The following is a 14,607-nucleotide window of genomic DNA, read 5'->3' on the forward strand; positions in this document are numbered from 1 at the left end:
TAACGGTCTGTGTACTCCTCACAAGAAAATAACCATAATAAAGACAATTGTAATTTTTATTTCCCAAAAGTCTCAGAGAAAAAAATATCCTACACTGCTTCTCTATTTGTTGAACATTATCATACAGTTTGAATATTTGAATTAAAATTGTTTTGAAACAATTTGGCTGTATGATTGAGGCCGTTCGCGTCCTAACAGAAACATTGAAGATAAATAAAGCTGCGAAATACTCACAATAAGTAAGCGCCATCTTTGTTTTTCACTGGTGTGGTTCATTAGCCGGATGTGACATGTTTTTAATTAGTTTCAGGCCGGTTGATTCCCGGTTGATTTTTTCTATATAATAGAGCTTAATATTGCTTCCGAGTTGATCGCAGGTTCATTCATCTGGCACGTGTCTAAATTCCCATCACTAGTCTCAGCTTTCACTGCTTTCTACGCGTGTAATCTAAATAAACTCACACACGTGACCGCAGCCAGCAGGGCACCATATCTGCTCATCAAACCATTGCTTCATGTGGTCCAAGTGGCCGCCATGACCACAACCCTGGCACCAAACGTATGGACCTCTCACGGACAGGTGGCTGGAACAGAAAAAAATCACATAACTAAAGAGACGATGACCACACGCGAACAAAACGGTAAACACACGCGAACAGACATGTGAACACACGCGAACAGACAGGTGAACACACGCGGACAGACAGGTTAACACACGAGAAACAGACGGGTAAACACACGCGAACAGACAGGTGAACACACGCGGACAGACAGGTGAACACACGCGAACAGACAGGTGAACGCACGCGAACAGACAGGTGAACACACGCAAACAGACAGGTTAACACACGCGTACAGACAGGTGAACACACGCGAACAGACAGGGGAACGCACGCGAACAGACAGGTGAACGCACGCGAACAGACAGGTGAACACACGCGGACAGACAGGTGAACACACGCGGACAGACAGGTGAACACACGCGAACAGACAGGTGAACACACGCGGACCGACAGGTGAACACACGAGAAACAGACGGGTAAACACACGCGAACAGACAGGTGAACACACGCGGACAGACAGGTGAACACACGCGGACAGACAGGTGAACACACGAGAAACAGACGGGTAAACACACGCGAACAGACAGGTGAACACACGCGGACAGACAGGTGAACGCACGCGAACAGACAGGTGAACGCACGCGAACAGACAGGTGAACACACGAGAAACAGACGGGTAAACACACGCAAACAGACAGGTTAACACACGCGTACAGACAGGTGAACACACGCGGACAGACAGGTGAAAGCACGCGGACAGACAGGTGAACACACGAGAAACAGACGGGTAAACACACGCAAACAGACAGGTTAACACACGCGTACAGACAGGTGAACACACGCGGACAGACAGGTGAAAGCACGCGAACAGACAGGTGAACACACGAGAAACAGACGGGTAAACACACGCGAACAGACAGGTGAACACACGCGGACAGACAGGTGAACACACGCGAACAGACAGGTGAACACACGCGGACAGACAGGTGAACACACGAGAAACAGACGGGTAAACACACGCGAACAGACAGGTGAACACACGAGAAACAGACGGGTAAACACACGCGAACAGACAGGTGAACACACGCGAACAGACAGGTGAACACACGCGAACAGACAGGTGAACGCACGCGAACAGACAGGTGAACACACGCAAACAGACAGGTTAACACACGCGTACAGACAGGTGAACACACGCGGACAGACAGGTGAAAGCACGCGAACAAACAGGTAAACACACGCGAACAGACAGGTGAACACACGCGGACAGACATAGGAAAACACGCGAACAGACTAGTGAACGCACGCGAACAGACAGGTGAACACACGCGAACAGACAGGTAAACACACGCGAACAGACAGGTGAACACACGCGAACGGACAGGTGAACACACGCGAACGGACAGGTGAACACACGCGAACAGACAGGTGAAAACACGCGAACAAACAGGTGAAAACAGAAAGCCAAATCCACGTGAACAGAGATGTTTCCTAACACTAATGCTAACACGCCCTCGCCGATCTAATAAGCGATTTTCAGGATTGCTATTTACCATATGGAGCAGGGCTGAGTAAGAGACTGGCAGCGGGTACAGAACCAGCCCGACAAAGGTTTGTTGCATCGTCCGCATGCCACGTACACAGTGGTGGATGCCTGTCGGAGAAGACGAATGTAGTCAGTACATAGCTACAGACAAATCTTTCGATCCTGGTCAATTCTCCTGTCACTAGTCAAGGATATGACATGAATTGAGTTTGATGTGGTTCTCGTCTTTCCTCCGAGCAGATTTCGTAACTTGGTTATTAGCTAACTTGCTCTTGTCGCATCATTACCTGGTTAACGGTGCTGGTTATTAGCTAACTTGCTCTTTTCGCATCATTACCTGGTTAATGGTGCTGGTTATTAGCTAACTTGCTCTTGTCGCATCATTACCTGGTTAATGGTGCTGGTTATTAGCTAACTTGCTCTTTTTGCATCATTACCTGGTTAATGGTGCTGGTTATTAGCTAACTTGCTCTTGTCGCATCATTACCTGGTTAATGGTGCTGGTTATTAGCTAACTTGCTCTTGTCGCATCATTACCTGGTTAATGGTGCTGGTTATTAGCTAACTTGCTCTTGTCGCATCATTACCTGGTTAATGGTGCTGGTTATTAGCTAACTTGCTCTTGTCGCATCATTACCTGGTTAATGGTGCTGACTGCAGACAGGCCAGACAGCTTGGTTATTTCTGTCGCGATTGACCATAATTCTAGCCCTGTCAGGAGATCTGGAAGGAATGAGACAAAATAAATAAATGAATGAATGAATGAATGAATGGAATGAATGAATGAATGAATGGAATGAATGAATGAATGAATGAATGAATGAATGAATGAATGAATGAATGAATGAATGAATGAATACATAACTTGGAGTAGTTGATCACTCTCATTGCTGCTAGATGCTCAATTATTGGAGCGCAGATTCAGACGTGGTCGAGTTGAAGGCATGGTAAGGCGCCTCAGGCAGCCGCCATACAACTCATGTCTGACCACGGATCACAGCTAAGATCGAAATTGTTGGTTTTGTGGAGGGGGGAAAACCGGAGAACCCAGAGAAAAACCCTCAGAGCAAAGGCTAGACCAACCAACTCAACTCACGTCAGAACCGGGAATCGAACCAAAAACCAAGTGGTAAAGGCAGAGGCACAACAGAGCGACGCTCCGCCATCTGCGCCACCTAGGCTCCCAATAAATCAGAGGCAAACCACTTGCTGCAGCGAGCTCTCTCCAATAAACTTTACCGATATAGGACATGAGCCACTGCTCCTGTGTCTGTTCGTCAATCTTGCTGCGGATCTTGTCGCCAAGTACGATCAACAGTGATACGCACATCTGGATGTCACCCTAGGATGAGAAAACACGATCTGAACAATTTTATTCACAAGAGTTTTACAAATAACGCGCACCACTAAATTGAACCAATCAAGGTGGGTCAACCACTTTGCGCCAATAAGTATGCCCCAACAGGGCCGTACGTGCCCTCCCCCCCCCAATATTTCCAAAAATATAGAGAAATGACCAGGAGGGGCGTGGCTGTACCCCCCTAATATTTTCTTAATGTTTCTGTATTGTGCTCCCCCCCCCCCCAAATCATAAGCCAATCAAGATTAAAGAATAAGCATGAACCAATCAACATGCACCAGTCAAAACAAAACAATCGACATTAACTCATCGCCATGTATCAATCACCAAGCACTTATCGATATGCACAAATCAAAATGAGCCACTCAACATGTACTTATCAACATGCATTTAGCCCGAGTGTCAGGTTCTTTATATCCTTCCTTTTGAAGTTTATACCTTGAAGATGTTTCCTCTTCGCTTTCTTTCCCCTGGTTCGTCGTTACCAAAATGATTACCCTACATATAACACCACTGTAGGTTTGCTACACATAAATACCGTTTATAATTCAATTCGTGCATTTGATTGTACTTCCATGCGAGTCATTTAAGAGGGACAATTGACAGCCGATGTGTTTTGACAGCGGCCTGAAAAGGGGTGGCAGGTGTCGCGTCTAGTATTTGTGTCAGGCGTAGTTTTACTTTCCTCTCCAACTTTTGAAAAACAAAATCACCAGATACTCGGGCTATGGGTAAAGAAGAAGAACAATTGACCTGCCAATCTCTATACGAAAGCAAAAAGTGAAAAGTACCTCTTCGGCAAAATGCTGTAACACTTTCACAGCTAAATGAGAGAAATCCCACTGTGGTAGAAACTAAAACAGAAAAAAAGGTGACACATTATTAGCCACTGCAGATTAATTTGTAGCACTGTGGTACTGGTCACTTTTAGCGTTGAGGGGTAGAAGTATTGAGGTGACCAAGTCTAAGTTCTCGCATTCTAGCATTATGGGAATGGTTCTTTGTGGTTACCGATGCCACGGTATCCCTGTGTGGTCACGACCACACACGTTTTCACTTGTACATGGTTGACAATGGCCGACAGCTCGGTGAGTTTGTTTCAAGTTGCTTTGTTTCGTTCTTTTGTACTCCTAATTGCAATTAATTTAATCTAGAAATCCCCTAGAATAGCCGCTAACAGAGCACTGTTGGCTAGATATAGTGGTTGCAGCGCGTTTGAGCGTCAGAATTAAACAAAATTTAGTTTTTTTTGTCTTGGTAGTCATTCACCGGGCTACCACCGGTCCGCGTGGTAGTGACATTCTTTGCAGACTCTTGTAGCGTTGAGTGAAAGTGGTAATGTGGTATCTTGTGTGGCGAATGGATGGGAAGCCTGTGGTGTGGTATATGGTTGATTGAATTACTTGCCAGGGCCTGGGTCGAGCAAGTCCCTCGCGCACGTGGCTCCTGATTGCCGGCTTCTACGGTATTCCGCTGGACGGACGCAGATTCGGAATCGACGCCACTACAAGGCACCCATTATATAATTAGATATGAAGCGTAGAGTGGACAGAAGAAAGATATGATATCGTACAGTACCTGGTAGGGGACTCCGCACGATCTTGCTCTGGATCCAACGAAGGAGATGTCGGTCTGCAGATTACAACGATTACTCGAACCCTCGGTAACCCTCGATTTGCTTCATACATTTAATATTGTACTGTAAATCATATGCCTCATATGGCCTTACTCTCGCAACATTTACATTTCATTAATATATGAAGTTCTCAAAAGAGAAAGGGAACATAACTGGAACATAAAGTGGAAACACGTACGTTTAACATAATCGTCTACCTTTCTGTGATTATTTGACGTGGCTGGAAAGCTTCCTGAGATGGAATAACCAAAAGAGAAAGGTTAGAATGCAATATAATGGCCTACCATGTCATCTCAAGTGGGAGGGCTCTTGTTCGGTTCAAAAAGGAATTACAATGGTAACTAGCTCAACACGGGGAAGGTCTAGTACGTACGGTTGGTAATGTCCAGTCTTGGCCGGTTCCATCCAGTGTACTTGGCTCCTCAAAATAAAAACTTGGATCATCCTGCTCCTCCCCAAATAAAAAATCTAAAAAGAAACAGGTGCTCGCTCAGCCAAAATACAATTCTCAACACCTCCCTTGAGAAAGAGTTGCCCAAATCTTTCCCTTAAATGAATATCCCATCTTTCTACAACATCTCAAAAGTTTCGAATTCTTCTGAAGAGGTAGATTTACCCTAAATTCTGGGAAAAAGGTAGTTTTTTATCCCACTCCTCCCAACCCCCTAAAAAGACAAAAGTTACTCACATCTTCCTTGTATGGTCAACTACATTACAGATAATGAGCTTGAAACTATGTAGCCTGTAGCCTACTCGTATTTGGGGTTATTCAGAGAAAAATAATGTTGCACTGTGAATTGCATTGTTTTAGCTTTCCAGTGAAGCTTGGCTTTCATGAGTTTGACAAAAAAACATTTTGGAATAACCCAAATGAGAGCCGGCTAGCAGGCTTGGAATTCTGCCGAACAGCTCGTCCACCACTAACCCCCTTAGCCTCCCATTACAAGTACACTACCTGCGTTTCCACCGCTTGCAATATTCATGAGCTTGGGATTGTCTTCAAGACTACTTGACGATGACGTGTCATCATCATCTAATGACAAAATGTTCTGGATGTTCAGATTCTATATGATGGAATTAACGAACTAGCACACCTCCGTGTGTCCTGGATGTTCAGATTCTATATGTTGGTATCAATCAAACTGTCATCACTTTGTGTTACTTTTTTAAAGTTTGGAGTAAACTTCAACATTTGGGGGGGGGGGGGGGGAATGCTGACCTTGCAGTGCAGAATTATCTGGATTTGCAAGTACCACTGTATCGACAGCAGATTTAGGGTTCACAAATGTAGCCTGATTCGATGAGTGAAGTGAACCTGTTGGTCAAATAATAAACCTTCAGTTCACAATTCAAAACTGCTTATCTTTTCTTTTGCACAAGAACAAATACAGTGCATGCATTGGGAAACCAATATTAGGCTCCAGGCTCCACACCATACCAGGCTGGGCCTCAGCGGTAGGGCCCAGACCCCCTGCATGTCCTACAGCCGAGGAAGGTTTCGGTAAAACCGTTTCGCCAAGGTCTCCAACATCAGTGTACAAGGTTTTTAAGATGGACCAGGTTTGCGCATGCTTGTATAAGAAAAGACTGCTGGCAACCTGGGATAAAAGAAATAAAAACAGGTCACCTGTGGTATACTACACCGTACAGCCTTTAGAAAATTATTCTCTCACAATGCAACTAAATCCAACCATGCTTGGATAAGTTACAGCTAAATATAAGTGTATTAGAAATACCCCTCAAACACGTCACACGTCACAAGAAAAAGAGCTAGCAGTTTGGCTGGACAATAAAACAATAAAGTACTCACATTACTGTTGTGTTCACATAGCTCAGCAAATGGGCGCCCACTTAACCTATAACTCTTTGCCAGAACTTTGAATTGGGAGTCAGTCTGGTGACGAATGAAGACAAAGACAAGTAAAATGGTAGCACATCGTTGAGGTTGGTCTCAACAAAATATCTCACTCTTTCTCCAAATTATTAATCTTATAGATAGGGCCTGTACCCCTAGCTGTTCTTTTATGCACCCAGAACATGTTTTTGGGGATTTGGATGAGACACATGATGTCCAGCTTATCCGAGAAGACAAGAAATCTACAGTCCACAAAGTAGACATCCAGGGTTTAATTCCAACCTTAACTAATCCGGATTGAGACCCTGGTAACCTAGATTGAGAAGTAAAGCCTCACACGATTTCATACAGCTAAAACACAGCATCCTGGAAAAATATCTTTCTTTCTCTGACCCTTTTGTCCACACCAATAGCTCCCCATCCATGGAATAAATGCCATATACTCACTGTAGAGTCTTTCTCAGAGAAGACAAACAGGCTGCTGTTTGCTCTAGAAGTGAAGTGGTCACTCGGTGCATCTGGGAGCTTTCGAGTGAATGAACCTTGATTTGACAACTGTACTGGGGTGCGACTGAGGAAATATCATTATCTAATTTTAATATATCTTAAAAGATATAGACATCAAAATGTTGATGGCTATATGTGGGAAAACAATCTTGATTCCAACAAACTTAACTGGGCGAGCACACACCCAATTTCACAACAAGGAAGAATGTTTTCTCGTTTTTCAATATGTAATCATTTCGAAATTGCTATAAGTACATTTTCCATAATTCTACAATTTGAATTGTAAGGAGAGATGCAAATAAGGCCACAGACAGAAAAATCAAATTCTTTTCATTACAAAAATAAAGGTCAACCACGAGAAGCACACAAGAATAGGCAGTAAACAAGATTTTATGAAAGCAATACCACATTGGTACATCACCCTGTGATTGTGTGAATCATAATACATCTAACAATTAAAATAAAATTAGAGAAAAAAAATCATTTTTCTTACATTTTAGTGTGAAAGCTTTTAGTGTTGTTAGTGATTGATTTATCACACATGGCAAAGCTGATATCACCGCTGATGTTTAGTGCAACAGCCATTGGGGGTGCATGGTCCGCAGGGTGATATGCATCGCTAAACACATGTTGGTATAAGGTACAGTCCTTAGAACAAGACAAGAAAACATGGGGGTCCTTGCCACGACTTGTCTGACGCCACATAATTCCTGTAAAAGACAAATAGTTAAAGAATGATCATACTGAACATATGTGCAGGACTCGCGGAACAAATCAAATCTGCAAATGCATAAATGATGACACTGAATGTAATTATTGCCTCTGTTGGATGTTTTACATGTCACGTACCCACTCTTATAACATCTAATTAACTGTTTTTAAACCATTACCACAGATCGACTACCATATACTACCATTTATCACTATGGAAGTTATCTCATCACCTGTTGGCACGTCCTTGTGTTCACTGAAAGTGGCATAGGGTATGTAGGGCCGCCTAATGTCCCAAACATGGATATCGAAATCAACGAGAAGAGCACAGCTGGAAACAAAAACATCAAAAATAGTGATAAGCAATGCATTTCAGGAACAGTATTCATCTAATCCAGTTTGAGTATATATTCATCACTTTGGTTGGACATGTGCATTCAGTCCTTAGAGTTTATATTGGGCTACTTTGCATTGCTGCTTTTCACACAAAAAAATCGCTGAGTGTCAAGCTCCACCACCCTTCCCCTCGAAAAAAATATCGGAAAACTTTATTTGTGATGGATTGTTTCAAGGTAAATCACAGAGAATTCTGATGAAACTTTCAATAGCAAGTATATACCTTGCTATTTGGTATTTTTTCTGAGGTCTCCACTTGATTCGTGATACAGATGAGATGGTTTGGATGTTGTTCACAGGTGTCGCTTTCCCTTGCACATCCCACACCTTAACAAAACAGGAGTTAACAAAATATTACAAAAAGGTATAATAAAACCATACATTCATGAAATTATTTTAAATACATATCCAATAGTACAAATCTTTTATATCTATGCATCTACTAGTACTACCTACTACTCATCCACGGCTAGCTGATGTACATAATTATAAAGAATAGATTAGTAATACATTGTTAATGATAATATATTGTTCCTATTCATTTGCTAAATTATATTTATAAATAAAATAATTGATAAAATTTTGAAGCTCATCAGAACACAGAACACACATCATACAAATATATAAATATCCCTTGTAACACCATGCCAATCCCCCTCCATTATGCTTGTACCCCCACCATGCCTGTATTTGGCTACACCCCTAAGACTCACCTTAACACACTTATCTCTGCCCCCAGTAGCAATCCAGTTACGGTCCTCAGGATGCCAATCCAGAGTGAACACTGGTCCATTGTGTGCCATGAACTGATGGTAATAGGTGTCAGTTCTTCTCATATCCCAGAGCTAAAATTCAATTGACAAATTTCATATGAGTTGCAGTAGGATTATATCTTGCACATTAGTTACCACAGACATACAGCCAGCAAGGAAATCGAATGGCAAAGTCGCTAAGACGCTACATCAAGACAATAGCGCTATTACCAATCGCCTCTTGAGGGATAGTTCAAGTCAAAAACTGTTGTCCTTATTCCCCGAATACACTACGAAAACCCTAGATATCTTTTATTGATCCTTGAAATTACCAGACTAACTATTTCATATTTATTTTTTTGTGATTCGAGAGAGAGAGTATGATCTGTGAGAGATTGTCAAGGTGCTTTGGTACTCTTTTAAAAAAGCCGTAATGACAAGAATTCAAGACAAAACCGTAGCTTTTATTGAACCAAACACACTATGAATTCCTTTGTAACTTAAATCCATCGGTATATAATACTAACTATTTCGTAATCATTTTCGGTGGGATTTCAGTGCGATCAATGAGAGATGATACTGGCTTTGGTATGAGATGCTCATTGGTTACCTTGACTTATCTACGCTCCACGCTGGTTAAAAAAAAACTGTTGTAATGAAAAAATCGTAGTGCCGACTAAGGATCAACTTGATATTCGCTATTCTGTTTATACAGGATAAATTACGCGCTAAATTACGCGGAAAATCAATCATTACGCGCTTAATTACACGAAATATCAACTGTTATGCCCAAACTACATTTTGTACCAAAGAAACGCACGAAATAACTTGAAAAGGTTATTTTTTTTGCGTGAAAATATCTTAGGCAAGTTTTCATTGGCTCCTAGCTACCAGCCTAAAAAAAATGTATTTTATTATAAGTCCTAGGCCTTCGCGGTTTAGCAAAGAACTCCTAGTCATTTTATTTGTTTTCGAAATTCAGTTCGAAACTTCACAATCTTACGAAGAATCTCTCTCTTTTTTTTTACGAGAAATAGAGGTAAGAACCCATCAGCTGTGCAATTAAATGTTTTGCCTTTCAAAATTTAGCCAAATTATGCGGGATTACGTGGAAATTTGTGGATTACACAGATTACGCGGAAAAAGCCAAATTACGCGCTTCCGCACAAGCGCGTAATTCCAGAAGCCCTGTTCATAAGATAAAACTTGTGAGTTGTGTTTAGCAAGTTGCGAGGCTTTCCGGATTTTCCCATGAGTCTTCACAATTTGGACATGTCTTGTGTCCGTTTGAGTGGGAACAAAACCAAAGACAAGTACTGTATGACCTACCTGAACATTTCCATTGTCACAGGCAGTGGCAAACTGCTTGCCATCAAATGGGCTAAACTGGTGATAAGACAGAACATCAACCGTAAGCCATCAAATGGGCTAAACTGGTGATAAGACAGAACATCATCCGTAAGCCATCAAATGGGCTAAACTGGTGATAAGACAGAACATCAACCGCAAGTATTTCAAAAGCAAAAAATAAACTTTTAAAATCTTCTTTTTAGCAGCTGGCATGGTGAAGTTTGAGAGTGCAGATAAGACATGGTTGATACTGTATGTCAACTTGGAAAGCATTATGCCCCAATGGTATGATTTACGTTTGATCACATGATTTGGGGGGAGGGAGGAAAACTGAAAAACCCTCGCTGTAAAAACCCTCACAGTAAACCAAAGAAAAAAGAGATTCAACTCATGTCAAACCCTGAACTGCTATCACTCCCATTCTAGCTGCACACAACATACAATCATACTATCTTGATACCTCAATATCTCTGATGCTTTCGGACTTTCCATGAGCTGAGAAAAGCACGCTTTGTTTTCTTATGTCCTGATAAACAGAATAATTTGATGTGAGTAATCGGGTGATGTGCACAATATTAATAATTCAGCTGTTAACATGGAACAATTAATTGTTGTTTCAGCCCTGGCTAAGTTCAGGTATGTAACTGGCAAACATTTTCAGCTTCCAAGCCAGAGTCTAGAGTTTCAGCTCAGGATAAAATTTGTCATCAGCTGCTGAAATTCTAACTAGAATAATTGTGTGGCCTCGTTGTTACAAATTAAAAGAATACTTATAGGTTACTTCTTGCTTCTTTGTTGCATTATTGTATTTGCAGTAGGAGTGTTCTAGATAATATTATTAATAAAACCCTAGCATTCAAGTAGGACTGTTGACATCTGGGTGTGGCCAGAAGATAGATGGAAGTATAAGATAGTCTCCATTGCATTTTGAACTTCCATATTGCAATAATAATTCTAAGCTCTTATCTGGAGAAGGACTTACAAAGCAGTTCATAGTCCCATCCTGGCTACCACTCAGTAAGAGTGTGGTGTCTTGAGGGTGAAACTTGATCCTATTTACTGTTCTCTTGTGCTCATAAAACACCAGTTCTAAAAACCAATCTGGTTTTAGTATCCCTTTGTATCATTTCAAGTCAAGGTCAAAATAGATGATTAAGAAAATGAGCCAATGGTCAATGATATGGCTGATACACAATGCACATAATTTCAATGAAGTGAAATCAAGTCAATGCCAGAGAGTATCCAAGCCCACTTAGGCTTTTAAGTTGTTTACTGCCCACCTTGTTTTTGCTTGGTGATTTTGTTGAGATTCCATATGACAACAGCTCCATTACCAGCAGCAGTCGCAAGGATGTGATCTGAAAATGATGAAAAAAATACTATTGAAAAAAATCGATTTTAGCAAAATAACAATATTGCTACATCATCAAAGAGATCAGGCTGAGAACGAGCCAGTATCTTTGACATTTCCATTCTCCTTATTTTTAAAAACTTTTGTCATATTTCAAAAGGTCGAAAATACTCTCACAAGGTTGAAAATAAGTGGATGTGCACTATTTCTTTGAGAAAAATAAAATGTCACATAATTACAACTACATATGTAGAATATATATTCTGATGCTTCCTAGAAATCTGAAACTTGAGCCTCATGTCTGACCTTAGAGCAATTGACCATATTTATCTGCCAACAAACAGAACAGTTATAACAAGAGGGAAGCCAAGCAGGTTATCAGCTGCTGAATCCCCTTCACCTCCACTACTCCTACAGACCTGAATTTTAGACAAAATGTATGGAAGCAACTATGTGTCTAGCACCTTTCTCAGATGTACCTCTTGACCAGTAATTACCTGGCTCAATTTACTGGCAATCCAGCAAACAAAAAAGGTTGTCTTAAGGACAAGCCCATACACTCAAGCTTACGCATCATACCTTCTACTGGATGCCATTGTACATCAGTGATACTAAAATTTAGATTGATTCTTCCAACACGCAAATTAATCTTCTCCTGGAACTTGTTGTCTTGGTCAATTGAGACGATCTTGAAAACTGAAATGATTACAGAGATTACAAGAACTATTTGCTTTTGCTCAACCCTTTCCCTGTTGTGGTAATTTGCATATGAGAGAATTAATAGAATCAAGTTTATAGCCCTATACAGTCACTTAAATGCAGCTAATAACCTATTATACTTCTTTATCAGAGGGACATCAATTTGGCAGAGGTTTCTCTTGGGCCTCAAGGGTATTGGTATTGTTTCCTGGTTCTCCGGATTTTTAGCTGATCAAAAATTATTCCTGAGATGAAAGCTTACATGAAAAATTACTGAATCAAAAATAGAAAAATATTGAGCCAAATTCTTCACAAACTAAGGATGTTTAAAATCAAGTGGTTTATTAACTTCTATTGTATTCATTGACTGATAAACACAAAAACAAGATACATAAAAAGTTACCAAGATAAAGATAAATGGACTTAAGACAAGGGCATCACTGGGTGTGATGACAAAGACGAGGTGACAAAGACACAGAAGCTGTTACCATTTCTTCCTGCTACAGCTACTTGGGATCCATCTTTGGATGAGCAGAACGCATTAATTGGCCCATCAAGAGTGCAGAATGTTGTGGCACTTGGAGACGACAGTACGCCTGGTAAAGCAACATCCTGAAGTTTTTTACAGTTATTTTGCACAAACGGTAGATTTTTTCTTGCTTCAATTTACAAGCAAACCATAGGTCAAGGTTCAGAAGGCTACTTCTATAAAGAAATGTATGGGCCACTTTACAACATAAAGGAATACTAAAACACAATATTACAAGATCTGTTGTTTTATTTTTCACTATAAAGAATTTTTTCATCAACATAGATGTCCGCATAGATTCCTTTAAAAGCTACAGACAGTAGTCTTGTGCTGCCTGTTAGCAAGCGAGACAGTGACAGATATGGGATCCCTTGTGACAGCAGCCTGACCTTACAGGATATTTATACGGAATTTTACTTAGCCGCTTTTATCAATACGGTGGTTCTTGTTTTACGGACATTTCTGGCATGCCATTTTCAAGTGGGCGGGGGTTGGTCACATTGGCTGGTGCAAAAGCTTACCTTTCTCTAGAAGTGTTTTCGACATCCCTTCTCGGGCTCATCAGTTGTGCAAATAAAAAAAATCCTCAACAGGGTGGCAACAACAATCTAGTAAAACGACGGAGCATTGCATATTGGACTGATTGAGTTTGCTTCAATCTTTTATTCAGTAGCGATGAAGACTTGAAAGTTAGGCGCCATCAAGACACTTTCTTCCGCCATTTTGGATACAACGAGTAAGCCTGGTGACGAGAACACAGCGAACCCATGTCGGCATGTACGTGGTCCCTGGGTACCAGAGGCTCCAAGCTTCACTTCCAAAGACGACTGAGCGAAGCTGCTCTTTGAAAGTGAAGCTTGGAGCCTCTGGTACCCAGGAACCACATGTAGAAGCAGGCATTTCAATGTGTAGATAAAAAAGAAACTCAGAGAGCCCTCCCTCCCTCTTCTACCCTTCTTGTTTTCACCCCTTTCAGGGGCCTAGCCAGGGACAGAATTTTCTCCTTTATTTTAAGTCATGTCTCATACATTTACTGTATGTTTGGCTGCTGAAAGAAATGGGCCCGGGCCCCACGCGGTCAAAAAGTCGCTTGTCGAACTTCTTGCCAGGTCCTAGCAGAGGCCTCTTTTCTTTGTATTTTGCTGAGGAATAAGGGTGAGGGTTAGTGAGTAATGGGTCTTGCTGTGATTTATTAATACGCAGAGAATAACGGAAAATAAGGTCTGATTACAAGAGAAAACAGCAAACCCAAGGTTCTTAAGGTTGTATAATTGAGACTGTTTTATGATTTTTGACAAGAATAGACAGAACGACAATAGCAACTAAATCAAGGAGTATATGTGTTTGCAGTG

At 41.3% G+C, this 14,607-nt stretch overlaps 1 protein-coding gene across 1 annotated transcript; it reads right to left on the reverse strand.

The window, feature by feature from the left end:
* Nucleotides 1–38: 38 nt before the first annotated feature.
* On the reverse strand, nucleotides 39–13,997 carry LOC5517963 (GATOR complex protein WDR24). The gene is made up of 25 exons (XM_048723858.1): nucleotides 13,777–13,997; nucleotides 13,215–13,322; nucleotides 12,607–12,723; nucleotides 11,957–12,034; nucleotides 11,659–11,765; nucleotides 11,137–11,202; nucleotides 10,656–10,712; nucleotides 9,288–9,419; nucleotides 8,798–8,901; nucleotides 8,412–8,509; nucleotides 7,961–8,177; nucleotides 7,408–7,531; nucleotides 6,916–6,999; nucleotides 6,544–6,703; nucleotides 6,325–6,420; nucleotides 6,061–6,138; nucleotides 5,479–5,573; nucleotides 5,303–5,337; nucleotides 5,048–5,101; nucleotides 4,877–4,973; nucleotides 4,261–4,323; nucleotides 3,349–3,451; nucleotides 2,747–2,832; nucleotides 2,117–2,217; nucleotides 39–584 (listed from the first exon to the last, which is right to left on the reverse strand). The coding sequence occupies exons 1-25, from the start codon at nucleotides 13,799–13,801 to the stop codon at nucleotides 449–451; spliced, it is 2,421 nt and encodes an 806-aa protein (XP_048579815.1). The 5' UTR covers nucleotides 13,802–13,997; the 3' UTR covers nucleotides 39–448.
* Nucleotides 13,998–14,607: the final 610 nt, after the last annotated feature.

The sequence above is a fragment of the Nematostella vectensis genome, chromosome 2, assembly GCF_932526225.1.
Source record: "Nematostella vectensis chromosome 2, jaNemVect1.1, whole genome shotgun sequence".
NCBI lineage: Eukaryota > Metazoa > Cnidaria > Anthozoa > Actiniaria > Edwardsiidae > Nematostella > Nematostella vectensis.

Excerpts from the sequence above, each read along its gene's own strand:
- LOC5517963 (XM_048723858.1), bottom strand. The coding sequence starts at position 13,801 with ATGTCGAAAACACTTCTAGAGAAAG. Across the intron at positions 11,766-11,956 it reads AATCACCAAGCAAAAACAAG|AACTGGTGTTTTATGAGCAC; the intron begins GTGGGCAGTAAA and ends ATTGGTTTTTAG. Across the intron at positions 8,178-8,411 it reads ACACAAGGACGTGCCAACAG|GAATTATGTGGCGTCAGACA; the intron begins GTGATGAGATAA and ends TGTCTTTTACAG.